General features: G+C 40.9%; 1 protein-coding gene across 3 annotated transcripts in view; it reads left to right on the top strand.

The window, feature by feature from the left end:
• The window catches only part of LOC121885949 (mediator of RNA polymerase II transcription subunit 13-like), an 80,809-nt gene extending 67,348 nt beyond the window's left edge, over positions 1-13,461 (top strand). Inside the window, exons 12-31 of one of the 3 annotated variants that reach the window (XM_042395796.1) lie at positions 547-625; positions 741-862; positions 1,173-1,251; positions 1,452-1,669; positions 3,154-3,332; positions 3,636-4,564; positions 4,827-5,006; positions 5,159-5,388; positions 5,526-5,724; positions 6,117-6,405; positions 6,506-6,758; positions 6,887-7,075; positions 7,194-7,417; positions 7,513-7,655; positions 8,104-8,262; positions 8,575-8,739; positions 9,155-9,318; positions 10,606-10,770; positions 11,014-11,123; positions 11,633-13,461. In XM_042395796.1, the coding sequence (XP_042251730.1) occupies positions 547-625; positions 741-862; positions 1,173-1,251; positions 1,452-1,669; positions 3,154-3,332; positions 3,636-4,564; positions 4,827-5,006; positions 5,159-5,388; positions 5,526-5,724; positions 6,117-6,405; positions 6,506-6,758; positions 6,887-7,075; positions 7,194-7,417; positions 7,513-7,655; positions 8,104-8,262; positions 8,575-8,739; positions 9,155-9,318; positions 10,606-10,770; positions 11,014-11,123; positions 11,633-11,765 (4,209 nt within the window). In that variant the 3' untranslated portion in view covers positions 11,766-13,461. Of the gene's footprint in view, positions 1-546; positions 626-740; positions 863-1,154; positions 1,252-1,451; positions 1,670-3,153; positions 3,333-3,635; positions 4,565-4,826; positions 5,007-5,158; positions 5,389-5,525; positions 5,725-6,116; positions 6,406-6,505; positions 6,759-6,886; positions 7,076-7,193; positions 7,418-7,512; positions 7,656-8,103; positions 8,263-8,574; positions 8,740-9,154; positions 9,319-10,605; positions 10,771-11,013; positions 11,124-11,632 lie in introns of all 3 variants that reach the window. The other 2 variants (XM_042395795.1, XM_042395794.1) reach the window with 2 other exon arrangements.
• The last annotated feature ends 1,765 nt before the right edge of the window (positions 13,462-15,226 follow it).

The raw sequence follows: 15,226 nt of genomic DNA, 5'->3' as shown, positions 1-15,226 counted from the left end.
AGTAAAGATTCAGAAAAACTTAATGGCTAGAATCAATATTTTTATAACAACAATGTATCACATGACTACTTCTTTGTGAGGGGGTTGCTCATTGTGATGAACCTGCAGAGAATTATCACTCGACTCTGCAGTTTCTCTCCACTCTATTAAGTTTTATGGTGTCTTTCTCATTGTTTTGGTTTCTGGCAGTTCTTATTCATTCACTCTCATCACTCTCATCAACAGGCAGCTGTTTTCAGCGAGCTCTAAATAAGCTCTAGAAACCCATTATACACTACATGCTCAACACCAAATGGTGAAATGATTCATAATTTTGTGGCATGAAATCCATTCCATGGCACAAAAAGTGACACTTGGTTCCATAAGGAACATTTTGTGCACAAAAGGCTTTTTTCATCACTAAGCTTATGCGCTAACACTAACAGCATGTGACACATTATTCACATAATCTTTCTTTAAAAACGGGAGCTTTTCACTTTTTATTTTGCAAAATTAATCTGGAATTAAACTATGAATATTCTTATTTTATTCTAATCCATCCACCAGGGAGAGGAAATCACCAGTAATGGCGCACTGCCTGATGGGAAAGACGCCATGTCCATTTTTAACTCCGCTCCAAAATCAGGTGGGACATAGCCTTCACCTTCAACATCATATGCATACTCTACAGTATACAGTATACATCATACAGTATATATTAGTTTTTGAGCCATTGGCCTAAAGTTGTTTGTGTGTTTTAGATGAATCAAGTCAGGATGACGGAGCTGCCAAAGCCAATCCTTCTCTGACCAGAGAAAAAGACCTGGTAGTCAACATCTCTGATCTGGACAACATATTTGATGAAGATGAGGAGGAGCTAGGGGTGAGGCATCATGGTTTATATATTTCATTTTTATTTTACCAAACATATCACATGCAAGATGTACTGTATCCCCTGTCTATTCTATAATTGAATTTCTAGTAAAAATAATTAGCCTGTGGGAAAAGCAACAATTTTTCCACTAAAACATTTTGTGGAAACACTAGAGGCACTAATATCAGCTCTTAGTATAATTCTCCCATCATTCAGTATGATGTATGCTTCAATATTCAGAAGCACAAAATATTGTAATTAATAAAACTGATCCTCTAATCTTATGTGTAATAATTTGTAGACTGTTTACCCCAACCAGCACTCAACCAAGCTACCAGTATCGACAGAAGATCGCCCTCTGGGGAAGGAAGGGAGAGTTGCAGTACCTTATCCATCAAGTGAGTCACTTTGATGAATATTTAGTTTTAAAATCTCAATGAAATACATTAATATCTATCTACTGCTTTCATGTATAGTTATTGCTGCATTTATACTTTTTTGGGGTTGTTGCAATTATAATTTCCTTAAACTAAAATGTTTTGTCTCTCCTTCTCCTCTTCCTCTCTCTGTCTCTTTCACCATTTCTGTCTCCTTTCAGCAGTAGCAGACCTCCAGCGGATGTTCCCCACCCCACCTTCTCTAGAGCAGCATCCAGCCTTCTCTCCCATCATGACGTATCGTGACACCCCAAGCCAAGAGCCCCCTGCACCCAGCGGAGCAGCTGACCACCTTCCGCCTTTAGCCTCCGCCCAGCTTACTGAATACAGGATGGAGATGGAAGAGGACATGATCAGTCCCAGGCAGGAGGATTTCAAGGTGAGGAGAAACATGGCTTTGTTGTCAAAGAAGGTCAATAGACATTCTGAATTGGTACCTGATTAACAGCAAATACAGCAGTGTATTTGTAAGCAGTGTAAGTGTGAAGTGAAAAATATTCATCTAAGTATGTGAATAGGGTGACTTGGACTCTTTAATGACTTTAATAAATCACTGAAATCCACTTCAAATTCTGGCATCAAGGGGAAGTTAATATAAGGAAATGTTGACTAACTGGCAGCCAGCTACTCAGCAGCTGGTCAGGCTTACATATCATGTTGGAATTGTTTCAGTAATACCTGTAGCTCACTAATTAACTATCTCTGTGTTGTGAGTCAGACATCTGCACTGACTGCGGGCATCGTGCGCTGGGAAATGCTAATTATAGCAGAATGCACTTAGTGGCCACTTTTTGGTGCATCTGTTCATTAACACAAACACCCAGCTCCTTCAAACAACAAGTATCGTCAGTGCAACTCAACATGTAAAACATGCAAACAGGATTGAAAGGTTCAATTTAACATTAGAATAGATGGGATCTGAAGTGACTTGATGACAACCGAGTGCTGGCTCCAGATGTAATAGATTTTCATTGTATTGTGCTGCTGCCTCTGAATATGATGTGGTAAATAATAAACATCTATTCAGTGCTAATTCATTTGGGGATGATCATGTTGTAAATGAAACATATCAGAGATGGTTAGCCAGACTTTTTGAAGCTAACAGGAATCACAGAATTCAATGTGATTTGCTAACAATAAGAAGGCTGCAGTGGGCACATGATCACAACAACTTTAATAAACTATAAATGTTGCCTAGTCGAGCAGATCTTGATTTTTTTTATGGTATTTTGATAAAAATAAAATAAAATATTATAAAATATGGCATTAAATCCATTGGATCACGCTTTGTGTCAGTGGCTGCTGGTGGTGTAATGGTAATGGTAATTAGTCTCCTTAACTTCAAGCACACATAAATTGACCACAAAGTAACTTTTTAAGTAACCTCTACTAATAACTTTCTTGTGTTCAGTACCACTACCTCCACCACAGCTCAATAATGTAGAAAAGGCCTTCCATTGGATTACAATGTGTCTGGGAGAAAGGAACCATTTCTAAAAACTGAGTTCAGGAAATGGAGGACAATGTCCTCATTCAATAACTCACAAAATCTTTAACAAGACAGTCCAAAATACTTTGGAATAGTTTAACAACTAACCAACCAACTAACTAACTGGCACTGGGAGATAGACCCAATAATATTGCCTCCTCTCTAACCTCTCTCTAGGTTATCCCCAATAATTCTTTATTAAATTCGACATGGTTTACTCTGTACCTCTGTACCTTCATTCTTGTCAGGCACACTTACAAGATACATATATGAAACATAATCTCAAGAATTATTATGGACTCCTACCTGATTATTTCCACTCAGTACAATAAAATGTGTCTCTTTGTTACTAACTAAAACTACTCTCTGTCCAGCCACAGATAGGCTCTTCCATGTTTGCTCCACTTTCCTGCCTACCTAGCCAGAGTCTACCACCACTCAAGATTCCTGAGCAATGCTTCTACCGTCCATCCTGGGCTCTCATGCCCAAAATGGAGCATTTCCCCACGGTCATGCATCCTCAGAACACCACTTTCATCAGGGATGGATACACGTGAGTAGTCAGCTATGACAAGCATTTGTGACCAATAGATCTTTGATGTTAATGAAGTTTAATCATGTCTTTATTTCAAAGCTTTTATTTAAGATTTTTAAAATGTTGTGCTGGTGTTTCTGAAGTGTGAGGTTGACTTTTAGACCTCACTAGAAAGAGTGCAGTGCTCTAAGGATGGTAGTGTTAGTTCAAAGGATTGTGCTCTGTTTGTGTTTAAGGAGCAGCATGACCATAAAGAGCTGCTGCCCAGACAGAGTAATCTCACTATTTGTTTTTGTTTCCTCCAATATGTGTGTTTTCCAGAAACGTCCCCAGTGTCAACACCCTCACGGACCAGGAGTATGGCCAGATGAGTGCCACCACTGCTTCTGTGAGCACCACTGTTGGCATCCTCCCCTCTCCTGCCACTCCTCGTTTCTCTGTGCCCACTCCACGCACTCCGCGTACACCAAGGGGTATTAACACTGCAAGCTCTGGGCAAGGTTCAGTGAAGCAGGATGGTACTGAGCTTAGCTCACCAGTCTCCACCCCCTCCACCAGCCTGCCTCTTAGCTCAGTAGAACCCCTAGCTCGGCCAGGACCCTCCTTACCTGAGGCCCACAGCCTGTATGCTATCCTCCTGCTCTCAGACTCCGTCCTCAATGTTTTCAAGGATCGCAACTTTGACAGCTGCTGTATCTGTGCCTGCAATATGAATGTCAAAGGAGCAGATGTGGGGGTGTACATCCCTGATTCCACCTGTGAGGATCAATACCGCTGTATGTGTGGCTTCAGTGCCATTGTGAACAGGCGTTTGGCCCACGGTACAGGCCTCTTCCTTGAAGACGAGCTGGATATTTATGGTCGCTCCTCTGAGGTGGGACGGGCGGCTGAGAGGAGGCTGGCTCTTTGCCGGCGGGACCCGACTATGGGAGACCCAAGAGCCAAGCGGCCCCAGGACGCAGCTCCTGCCTCTCCGTCAGTCATGATCCTCCTACAGGAACAGTGCTCCCAGCCCATTTCTTCCTTGGCATCACTGCATCTCCCTATAAGCTGTTCCTGCCATGGCCGCAAGGGGGCACTGCTCCAAAGCTGGATGTCTGAAAAGCAGTGGGCAGATGGGAGCGATGCCTGTGTGGAGTGTTACAATGCTCTGGAACAAGGGCTGCAGTATGTGGATAATCCCACAGGAGGGAAAGTAGATCCAGCTGTTGTCAGAAGTACAGCTCTTCACTCCTGGCCTCATACTAATGGTAAGAAGCATGATTTGGCTGCTAAATAAAGGATTTAAATGATATGAAATGCAGCGCATCCTTTGGATAGCACACAGTATGTGATAAACTCTCATAAATTAAGTTCTACTTCACAGGTCAGAAAGACTTTGGTGGAAATATTATTTTTACACCTGCACAACTTCATTTATGTGATCTAAATTGTATATTGATGTGTATTATGTTTGTTTATTTATGCTCATGTATCCTTCTTGTGTGTGTGGTTGTCTGCTTATCTCTACAGTGGTGGACATGAGCATGTTGTCGTCCCAAGATATGGTTCGTATGCTGCTTTCGCTGCAGCCTTTCCTACAGGATGCCATCCAGAAGAAGAGAACAGGGCGGACCTGGGAAAACATCCAGCATGTTCAGGGTCCACTCACCTGGCAGCAGTTCCATAAGATGGCTGGAAGGGGCTCCTATGGTTAGCCAAGACATTCCTCCCGTTTTTACCTGTCTCAATTTTTTATGTTATTTGTAGTACTTTAAATGTCTGAAGTGATGGTGTGGAGTGCACAGAGAAAGTGGCATTAGACTGTAGCCAACTAAAAAGCTCACAATTTGCTTTTGTCTAAGGTTCGGAGGAGTCACCAGAGCCCTTGCCCATCCCTACAGTTTTACTCGGTTATGACCGGGAGCGTGACTTCTTAGCGTTGTCCCCTTTGGCATTGCCTTTCTGGGAGAAGTTGCTGCTGGAGCCTTATGGTGGGCAGAGGGATGTGGCATATTTGGTGCTGTGTCCCAATAGCCCTTCTCTGCTGGCTGCAGCCCGGGCATTCTTCCAGGAGCTCAGCGCTGTTTACGAGGTAGGAGATTTGATTCTGAATCAGAAACTTGGTAGAATTTCATCGCATATTTGGATCACATTACACTAAAACTGTGCCTAGATTGTGAATATTTAATGTCATAAGTGTTTCTAATGAGAGAATGACCCCATTTACAGACGTGCCGCCTTGGGAAGCACCGTCCTCTGGCCAAAGTGTCCAGGGATGGCATTGTGCGTGTGGGGGAGGAGGTGGAGCCAGAAAAGCTGGAGGAGTTGGACGTGGACCAGTGGTTGACTGGACCCTGGGCTGGACAGCAACACACCGACAACCTCAGAAAACTTAAACTTTACGCTTATGCCTGCAAGCAGCAGCTAGGTGAGAATAATTGCATTTTTATTATATGTATGGCCATGTCAGTTACTGCTGAATGTATTATCCTTCATGGATTATTTTTACCTTGCGAGGCAGCTGGATTCGCAAGATCACAACATCAGGAGATCATGTGAGAATTCATCTTGTCAGGCTTCATTTTATGTGCTTGTATCTGAACCACTGGTGATTCGGACCAAGTGTCACGAATACAGCTGCCTCGCAAGTTAAGACGCTGATAGACAGATGGTTCATCCAATCACCGGCCAAGTATTTTTTGCAAGTGCCTGCCCTTTTCCAAACAGTTTCTATGGCCAACTTCTCAGATGGTTCCTTGTAACAAACCATCTGGCGTGTCAGGTTAGGATAATTTGTAAGTACAATAATCTCTCTTGCAGGTCCCCAGCTATCAGGCCTGCCTTTGGACAGCAGTCTTCTGTTGCCTCCCAAAGTCCAGCCTCCCATAAACCCCACATCCTCAACCCAGTCTGCCTCTGCTGGGCAGCCTCAAGCTTGGGCCACTGATGCAGAACCAGCACCGGGGACTCTCAGTTCAGCAAACGCTTCGACCCCAACTGGAGCAACCTCAGGCCAAATAGGGGAGACAACTCACGGAGGAACCAGCGAGTCTAAAGGGCCTTCTAGTGCCACACCGCCAGCCAACACACCAGCAGAAAACCCTGAACTGTAAGACACAAATTACTGAAGAATTACCTCATCACAAATTTCATTCCACACATTTGAACAAGTACAATTACAGAGCAACTTTTCTCTTGTTCTCTTTCAGCACTGCAGAGCAATCCAGAATCGGCATCCCCACTGTGGCTGAGTCAATGGACAGCCACACCAACCCACCAGCTATTGTCATTTACATAGTGGATGCTTTTCTCAGCTCAAGTGGAACAAGAAATGAAGGGGGAGAGGAAGAAGAGGCTGACGATGTAGAGGCAGGAAGCATTTGGCTACTAGGGCTTCTTCGCTGCTACACAGAGATGCTACAGACTTTGCCTGAGACCATGAGACCTGCACTGATGCTACAGGTAAGAAGATTCTTTGATTTATTCTGGGCAGGATTGAACAAAAATTCATCTGTGTTGCATTACAGTAGACTTGCCTGAACCATTGCATTGCTCTTGTGATCATCATCTTTTCCTTCCATTCCTTTTAGGTGGTGCCGTGCCAGTACCTTCTCCAGCCTGCTAGTGGGGAGAGCCATTTGTACCTTCAACACCTGCGCTCCCTGGCTTTCTCCTGTTACTCCCAATGCAGACGTCTGATGCCCCAGCAAACACACATCAAGTCCCTGACCGGCTTTGGACCAGTGTCCACTGTCAATTCTGTGCTTAAGAGTCCAGAGGTAGGCATGGAAATTCTTGAAATTATGTATTTAGATGTACACAATCATATTCTTTTATTCACATACACTGAAAATCATTGTAATATACTTGCTGATGCCTTTGAATTTCCTCCTCCAGCATCCCAGCCCACTGCAGCTGTACTGTCCCCCATTTGTCCTTGGTCCAACCCGTCCCAAGCAGCCAGAACCAGGAGAGATATGGGCAGAGATCCCTCCCAAATACAATGTGCTCTTTGTTGGATACTGCCTATCACATGACCAGCGCTGGATCCTGGTGTCCTGTACTGACCAACAAGGAGAGCTCTTGGAGACCTGCATTATCAACATTGATGTACCCAACAGGTGTGGAAAAGTTGTTTATGTACTTAATTCTCTTAATTGTTCTTCGTTTATTATGTTCATGCATCTTTAAGTATTTCATTATTTTTTCACTTCAGAGCACGGCGTCCGAAGGTGTCAGCCAGGAAGATGGGGCTACAGAAGCTGTGGGAGTGGTGTATTGGCATCATCCAGATGACCTCACTGCCATGGAGGATTGTGATTGGTCGATTAGGCAGACTGGGGCATGGAGAGCTAAAAGGTGAGTAACTCAGCTTGTCTTGGTGAATAAAACTTAGGAGTCATGTTCATAGGAAATATACAATACTATTTGTTGCAAGATATTTTTTTCTTACCTTCTAATGGATAAAGCTTTACTTTATGATCATTATCACTTAATTTCCCCGATATACTGCAAGGTATAAATTAGAGTAAGTGTGAAGTCTCCACACTAACAAAGATATGTCTTACATCTCAACGCAAACTCAGTCCCCCCATTCATTTGGAAAAATCTGTACAAAGGACTGTGTTTGTCTGTTGTCCTTTACACCTTATAAGTCTGTCTGCTCAAATGGATGCTGGGATTCCTGTAATTTTGTTTAGCACCCTCTTGTATGATTCACTAAAACACCTTTCATGTCTCCATCCCTCTCGGCTTTGATCTTCTTCTCCCTCTCACACATGCACCTCCCATCCTCTCTCTCAACTAGACTGGAGCTCGCTCCTTGGGGAGCACTCTCTCCACTCAATAGGGCGCCAGCTGAGGGAGGCTTGTCGTATGTGTGGGATCTCAGCTGCTGACTCCCCCACTATTCTCAGCGCCTGCCTGGTAGCCATGGAGCCGCAGGGCTCCTTGGTGATCATGCCTGGTTAGTAGCCTGTCTAATTCATCTGTCAAACAGTTACAACAGTGGGGATGTTTAGTTTAGTTTAGTTTAGTTAAGTTTAGTTTAGTTTAGTTTAGACACAGATTAGGTACAAAATATGATTTGGCAGATAAGAAAAAGTGTAAATTAACTTAAAAAATAGTGATACAGTAATTATGAATACACATGTATAATCACATAAATTATGCTATTATACATATACAGTATGTGGACCATTTCTATTTTAAAGCTAATTTAAACTAATGTTTAAATAGACACTTCACCTTCGCTGTATTGTTGAATGTTTGTACTTAGATGCAGTGACCATGGGGTCAGTGTTTGGCCGCAGCACCGCCCTGAACTTGCAGACCTCGCAGCTGAACACACCTCAGGATGCTTCCTGTACACACATCCTAGTCTTCCCAACTTCTGCCACCACCCAGTTGGCACCGAGCTCCTACCCTACTGAGGACAACAACGGTAACCATTAGTTTTTGCAGCATAACAGTTATACTAGAGCAACAAGATTATGTCTTGAGACATGGGTAAAACTAAACTCTCATTTCAAAATGTTGTAGATATATTGAAATAAGTTACAAATTAAGGCAGAGGGCTACTCTAGTTTTGTGCACACTTTATTCACTGGCTTTTTTGCACCAAAAGGTGGCATCTTTGTCCTAAAACACACAGTCACACGTGGCTTGTGCATAAAATGATTAACTTCCAGATCTTGACCACATTGTGCCTTTTTAGTAAAAACGTGCCCCTTTGTAGTAATATCAATGATGAATTTATCAGTGATAAATGACCCCAAACTGGAGGTGTCATTGATTATAAAAGTTTAAATTCTGTGCTGACATTCAGAACTTTGTTTTCTTTCTGTTTCATCCCTCAGATGACATGTTTGACCTGCCCTTTGCTGATGAACTGGAAAATGACATTGGCCATGACATGATGCTGATCACAGGGAACCTCCACTCTCCCCCGAACACCTCTCCTGTGCCCTCGCCTGGCTCTCCGTCCGGGATGGGAATGGGATCACATTTCCAGCACACCAGGGTGAGTCAGACACCAGTAGGAAGAAATGACACTGATGATGGCTTCTAGTGTTCGTTTTTGTTCAGAATAAATCAGAAGACTATAGTTCTGTGAGTGCTGGTGTTTTGTTTCTTCTGAAAGAAATCCACCTACAGTGACTCACAGCTGTAGCAAATGACACCCTCTTACAAAGGAAAACAATTACATGCCCTCACGCCCCTACATGTGAAAAAAACATTACTACTTAATCATTGTTTTCAAAGAAGGAAATTGAGCTGCTTTCACTCTGCAGAGGAAGGAAGAGAGATCTGACCTGGTTGTTAGAATAATTTTGTTTGGATTTTTTGATCTGTCTATTTAATCAAGCTGGGCAGTGTTGAAATAACTAAAGACTTATGGACAATTCTGTGCACTAAAGGGGTGTTTTGATGGAACTGAAATGCATACCTCTTCAGGTTCAGATTTGATTTTGACCTTTTGCATTGGGGCCACTTCTCTGCAGTCTTGATTGACACTCAACACATCCTATTATCAAACAACAATCAGTTCAGAGATTTTTGCCAAGTATAACAGAAGCAGAGGAATTTGTCTTGAAGGCACGAGAGAAGAGGCGTGTTGACAACCTGTGCCGTGTTAAAGCACATTTCATGTAGTACAGACAAACTGTGGGAAAGTGTAGCTGTGACCTTTACACATGTGTACATCAGCTGTGTGTGTTGTGTGTATCATTGCTACACTTTTCCCTGGAGGGAACGAAAGCAAATTTATGGTTTTGGTTTTTTTTTTGCAAAAAACAGTCTTTTTTTTACCAGGAAATCTTGACTCATTACAAAACACAAAAGGAGAGTTTGTTGGTTAAAAACAGTATTTTTCTTATTAAAGCTGTATGTATAACCTTAAAACTAAACTGTACTATACTATGCTACATATCTAGATCTAGGTTTGCATACTATAACCTAGAAATATCTGACTTGACATAAATTAATTCTGGGTTCAAGCACACCAACTCAAAACCAAATAATAAGCAGGTATGGTGCAGCAATTTCTGAACTTAATCTGCAGGGGATGTCTTTCAATTTTACATAAATATACGATAATATTAACTTTTTGAACCAGTTTAATTTAATTTTTTTTACATACCTGCCTGCCAGCTGGTTCTTCAACTGAATTGTTCTTGTTTAACTGCGACAGTGCAGTGCAGTGTAGGATGTAGATTGATGAATAAATAATGTAGGCCATGGCCCGGGATTTGTTAGGATCACATTGAATGTGGTAATTAATTGCTGGCCTTCTCCTGTGTGTGTATAGAGCCAGGGAGAGCGCTTGCTGTCCAGGGACAATCCACCAGAGGAGCTAAAGCAGCAGCCACTGGCTCTGGGCTACTACGTCTCCACCGCACAAGCGAATGGACTTCCTCACTGGTTCTGGGCTTCCTGCCCACAGGCTGAGAGCCAGTGTCCACTTTTCCTCAAGGTACTCAAAGCACTGCATGTGTTCGTATGTGTGTTTCTGTGAGAGGAAAAGCCAGTAAAACTCATTTGATTTGAGCAAGAGGGAGAGAAAAGCACAGAGATGAAAAGACATGCTGATTTACTGATTAGATCAAGAATTCATGCAGAAATGCTTTAATTGTGTGATTAAACATTAAAGAGGGATACAGCTGCTCACTAAAGCCAAGCATGTGTAAACATTGTGCCCTTTGCTTCTTCACTTCAGGCCTCTCTCCACCACCACATCTCCATAGCCCAGTCAGATGAGCTAGTGTCAGACAAGACCAAGAGGACCCCTCACCCCTTAGACTCAAAGACCACCTCTGATGTGCTCAGGTAAGTACACAACACGAGTCTAAACTCCTGAAGCCGTCTAGTCATAGTCTGTGGCCAATGGTTTTACTTAAGTAGTTCACAGAGATCTACGTATTTAAAACATTTTTTTTTTAAATAAATATTGCATGGTTTCTAAGGACACGTGTGTGTTAATGTTACTTGTTTATCAGTAAAAATTATCAGCAGTATTTACACATGTATCATAACTGATAAGAGATAACAAGAGTTGTTTCCGATAACAGTAATAAAACTTATATTTATGGTTGATTATTAATCATTGTCATGATTAACAATAAATAACTCATTAAGAAATTGTGAAAAAAAAAACATTTTTTAAGTGTAATTACATGTTATATAATTGTGATTAATTTTCAACAAATACTAATTAAAATGAGTGACTCAGCTGAATTAATATTGAAAGTGAAAAATGGATTTTGGCACACACAAAATATAGATTATTTCAAATATCTTTAAAAGCTCTAAAAGACTAAAATTATATTTTTTTACAGGTTTGTATTGGAGCAGTACAACGCCCTCTCCTGGCTGACATGTACACCTTCCACCCAAGACCGCCAGTCCTGCTTGCCCGTCCACTTGGCTGTACTGATCCAAATGTACAACGCCATCCTGAACATGCTTTAGCTTTTTGGACTCTAGAGGACTGACGTTATACCTTCATTTCCTCTGTGCCTACGCTTCCTCCTTCTGGGCACCAGAGAGCACCAGAGCTCTTCTCTTGTTTTGGATAGACTTTAAATCAATAGACCGTTGATTTAATGGCCAAATAAAAGGACAGGGCAAATCAGACTCTCCCATGCCTGGAATGTAATGAACAAGAAGAGTGAATTGCTCTGAATGAAAACTTCGGTTAACCACGAGCCCGTGCAAACCCAGTACAGGACTGGTTCTGTGCCAGTTATGGTGCTTTCTGATGGAGAAAACAGATGGATCTATCCAACTATGCCCATTTTACTGACATATCACAATATTAACTTTCTCCTGATCAAAATAGTATTAAATGCCACATGGGTGGCATCTTACTGGCATTTGAAGCATCTGTGGATGACATTTACAGAGAAGCAGAAAGGGACATCCGTGCAGGGCCACATAACTCCATATTATACAACCAGCAGAATGGCATGCCACCACAAACACATGGCATTATTACATTAGTGGTGTTTTTACATTTTTGTATAGAACTGCACTGTTGAGCTTCTTGGGACTTGTGGTTGGTTAATGAAACTTGTACCTTTACTCTGAATGGGGCAAACGTCCTCATCTACTCCAAAGGGGGGAGCATTTGATAATGGCACTTTTTTTCCTCATCTTCCAAAGTGTTGTAGATATGAACACGATGGAAAATATTTGACCAGTTAAGACAGATGTGTTGTTTATAATGTAAGACATACATTTGCAAAGAATTGAGACTTATTTTTAATATTTAAAACAAGAAAATGAGAAACTTAAACAAGGCCTTTTTTTCCCCAATTGACTGTTAATAGTCTCGGGATCTGAAATAAAATTTGTCATTTTAATGCAACTGTAAAGATGCCATATTTATACAAATTGTATCATGTCATAGAATTTGATATATATATGTATATACATAAATATATATTACCTCTTCCATGCAGGCACTTAATGATAAGGGTGATGGGCACAACCATCTCTTTAGAAGTGGACACAGTATGAACATTTATCAAAGAAAATGCATTTTAGTTGTTCTTTTTTATTTTCTACAGATACTGAACATTTTGCCTTTTTTATTTAATGAGTTTAAATTAAACTAATTGATGCAGGAGATACAGTATACTGTATATTTATAAAATGTTCCTCTTCTGTTAAAAAACTTGAAATAGGCAATAGAAGATCATGGTATTTGAACATTGCAAGGTTATTAAATATTTAAGAATGATGCTTTATTTCATTGGCTCTCCTAAATGATGTCAAGCAAACCATTAGAAAGGCCCGTCGCTTCCCTCAGTCTGCTATTTGTTAGATTCCTAGCATGCTTGTATATACACTTTTCAGCTGTGTTTTTGGAATTTCTTAAAGCTGTACATTTCATGCTGGTTGGTTTACTTTCAAGTGATTCATATCAAAGTATTTTTTTGCTGTGAGCTTTTTTGATATACAGTATACAGTGCAAAACTCATTTAATTCCAGCCAAGAGGTTAAATTGCCAAGTAAAGTGTACACAAATGTACAGATGAAGGCAAGTTTGCAAAAATTTGTTACATCTGTCATCACTTTGAATATCAAACAGATCCACATTAGTGGGAGATATCTGTTACTTTTACACTATTTTTTAGTAAATTATTAAAACTCTTGAAAATGATGTTGTGTTCGGTGTTCTCTTTTAATACAGACTGTGTTATATTCCTTTTTAATTTTGGTCAAAGTTTATTTTGGTAGTCAGTAGTGAAATGTTTTGCAAAGTATTGCTCTTTATGTACAATTCTAGGTACTTTAGTATTTCCATTTTATGTTACTTCATACTTCTACATTTCAGAGGCAAACTACTGGTTGACTTTCATGTTATTATTTTATTCAAAACATATGATAATTGCGTAAAATACGATGCATTCTTCTAGATTAAACTACCCTGCACTTATCTTGTCAGCTGGCATGAGTCAGTGTTAAAAAAAAACTAACTGGGTGAGGAAATGGCACCAAGCCACAAAACAAGGAGTGCCACATTAGTCTAATACTGTATTTGCTCCCAATGAAGCCAACATCAGGACTGAAGTTCTCCTGGAAATTTCATGTCACAGTGGCATGTTTGATTTAAAGGACGGTTTCACAACTTTTTAAGCCTGTCTTAAAATAATAGTGAAGTCCACATAGCTACATTAAAATGTCTTTTTGCTCGCTGTAATCATTCCTCCTGTTCACACTGGCCATTAAGAGACTTAATGAAAGTTTATCTGAAGTTAATATTAGACTTCATTCATCTGAGTTAAACAAATTAACTAGATATCTCCCAAAGTTACAGCCTTTTTAATACAGAATCCCCTCTGTATCTCAGCACAGACACACTGTGGAAATACAAAGGGCGGATTTTGTTCTACAAAGACAAAAACATACTCTCTTGATTTGACTAACTCAAACTGCTGAAGCCTCATATTATCTTCAGATAAACTTTGGAATGTATTTTTTCACAGAATGAGGGGAAAAAAAATTTGGAAAAAATGTGAACCTATCCTTTAAGGGACTCACAGGCGTGCTGTCAGACTCAGCTGTTACATGATTTTAAAATTAGTCCCAAATGAGAAACAGTATTAAATATAGGAGAGTCAACTTCCTGTGAATGTGTGTATGTGTGTGTGTGTGTGTGTGTGTGTGTGTGTGTTTGTTTGTGTGTGTTGTATCTTTGGGGGGAGGAGGTTGGGTTTGTGAAGGACTATATATGAAAAATAGTAAATGCATTTGTCAAACAAATGTTAAGGGCATTTAAATTAGTTCATTGTGTGTATGTAATCATTCTAAAGGATGTCCTCTCGAGGGGAGGTAAGAGCTATGCTCCTTTTGTGTGATGTAGTGGGGGAGTTAAAATATGTGAGGACAAGAGAGAGAAAAAGAGGAAGTGAAGGAGGTTCTATTTGACCATCAGGGTCACATAAAATTATTGAGTGGAAAATTTCAATAGAAACTAGAAAAAGCCTAGTGGACGACAAAACTAGACAATAAGTCAGTCTTTGACGGACTGGGCAGCTCGAGGACACTGTGAATGAAAAGGAGCGGGTAGCTGAAGAGTAAAAGCCACTGAAGAGTCACTTGTTGTAGTGGGGCTGTCTAATGGCCATCACAACTGGAGAAAGTGGACTCTTAATTGACTGCACTGTGTTTTCTACAGATGGCCTATTAGACCATGGCCATTCAAATGTTATCTGGCTTGCCAAGTGCATTGCTGCAGCCAAATGGCCTACAGACTGGACAAAGGAGGCCGGGGTCTGGCCTGACATAGCATTAGCGCAAACACAATTAGAAGTCAATGACATTTTATCTCGCTTGTCTGCCAACAGTGCATCACATGAGATGACAAGGTTGTTCAAAAAAGCCCTCTGAGGAGAGCGAAAAGGTCAGCTTAACACTTAAAATGT

Source organism: Thunnus maccoyii, chromosome 19 (genome assembly GCF_910596095.1).
Source record: "Thunnus maccoyii chromosome 19, fThuMac1.1, whole genome shotgun sequence".
NCBI lineage: Eukaryota > Metazoa > Chordata > Actinopteri > Scombriformes > Scombridae > Thunnus > Thunnus maccoyii.
Note: the sequence above shows the minus strand (reverse complement) of the source record. Positions and strands in the feature narration are given on the sequence as shown.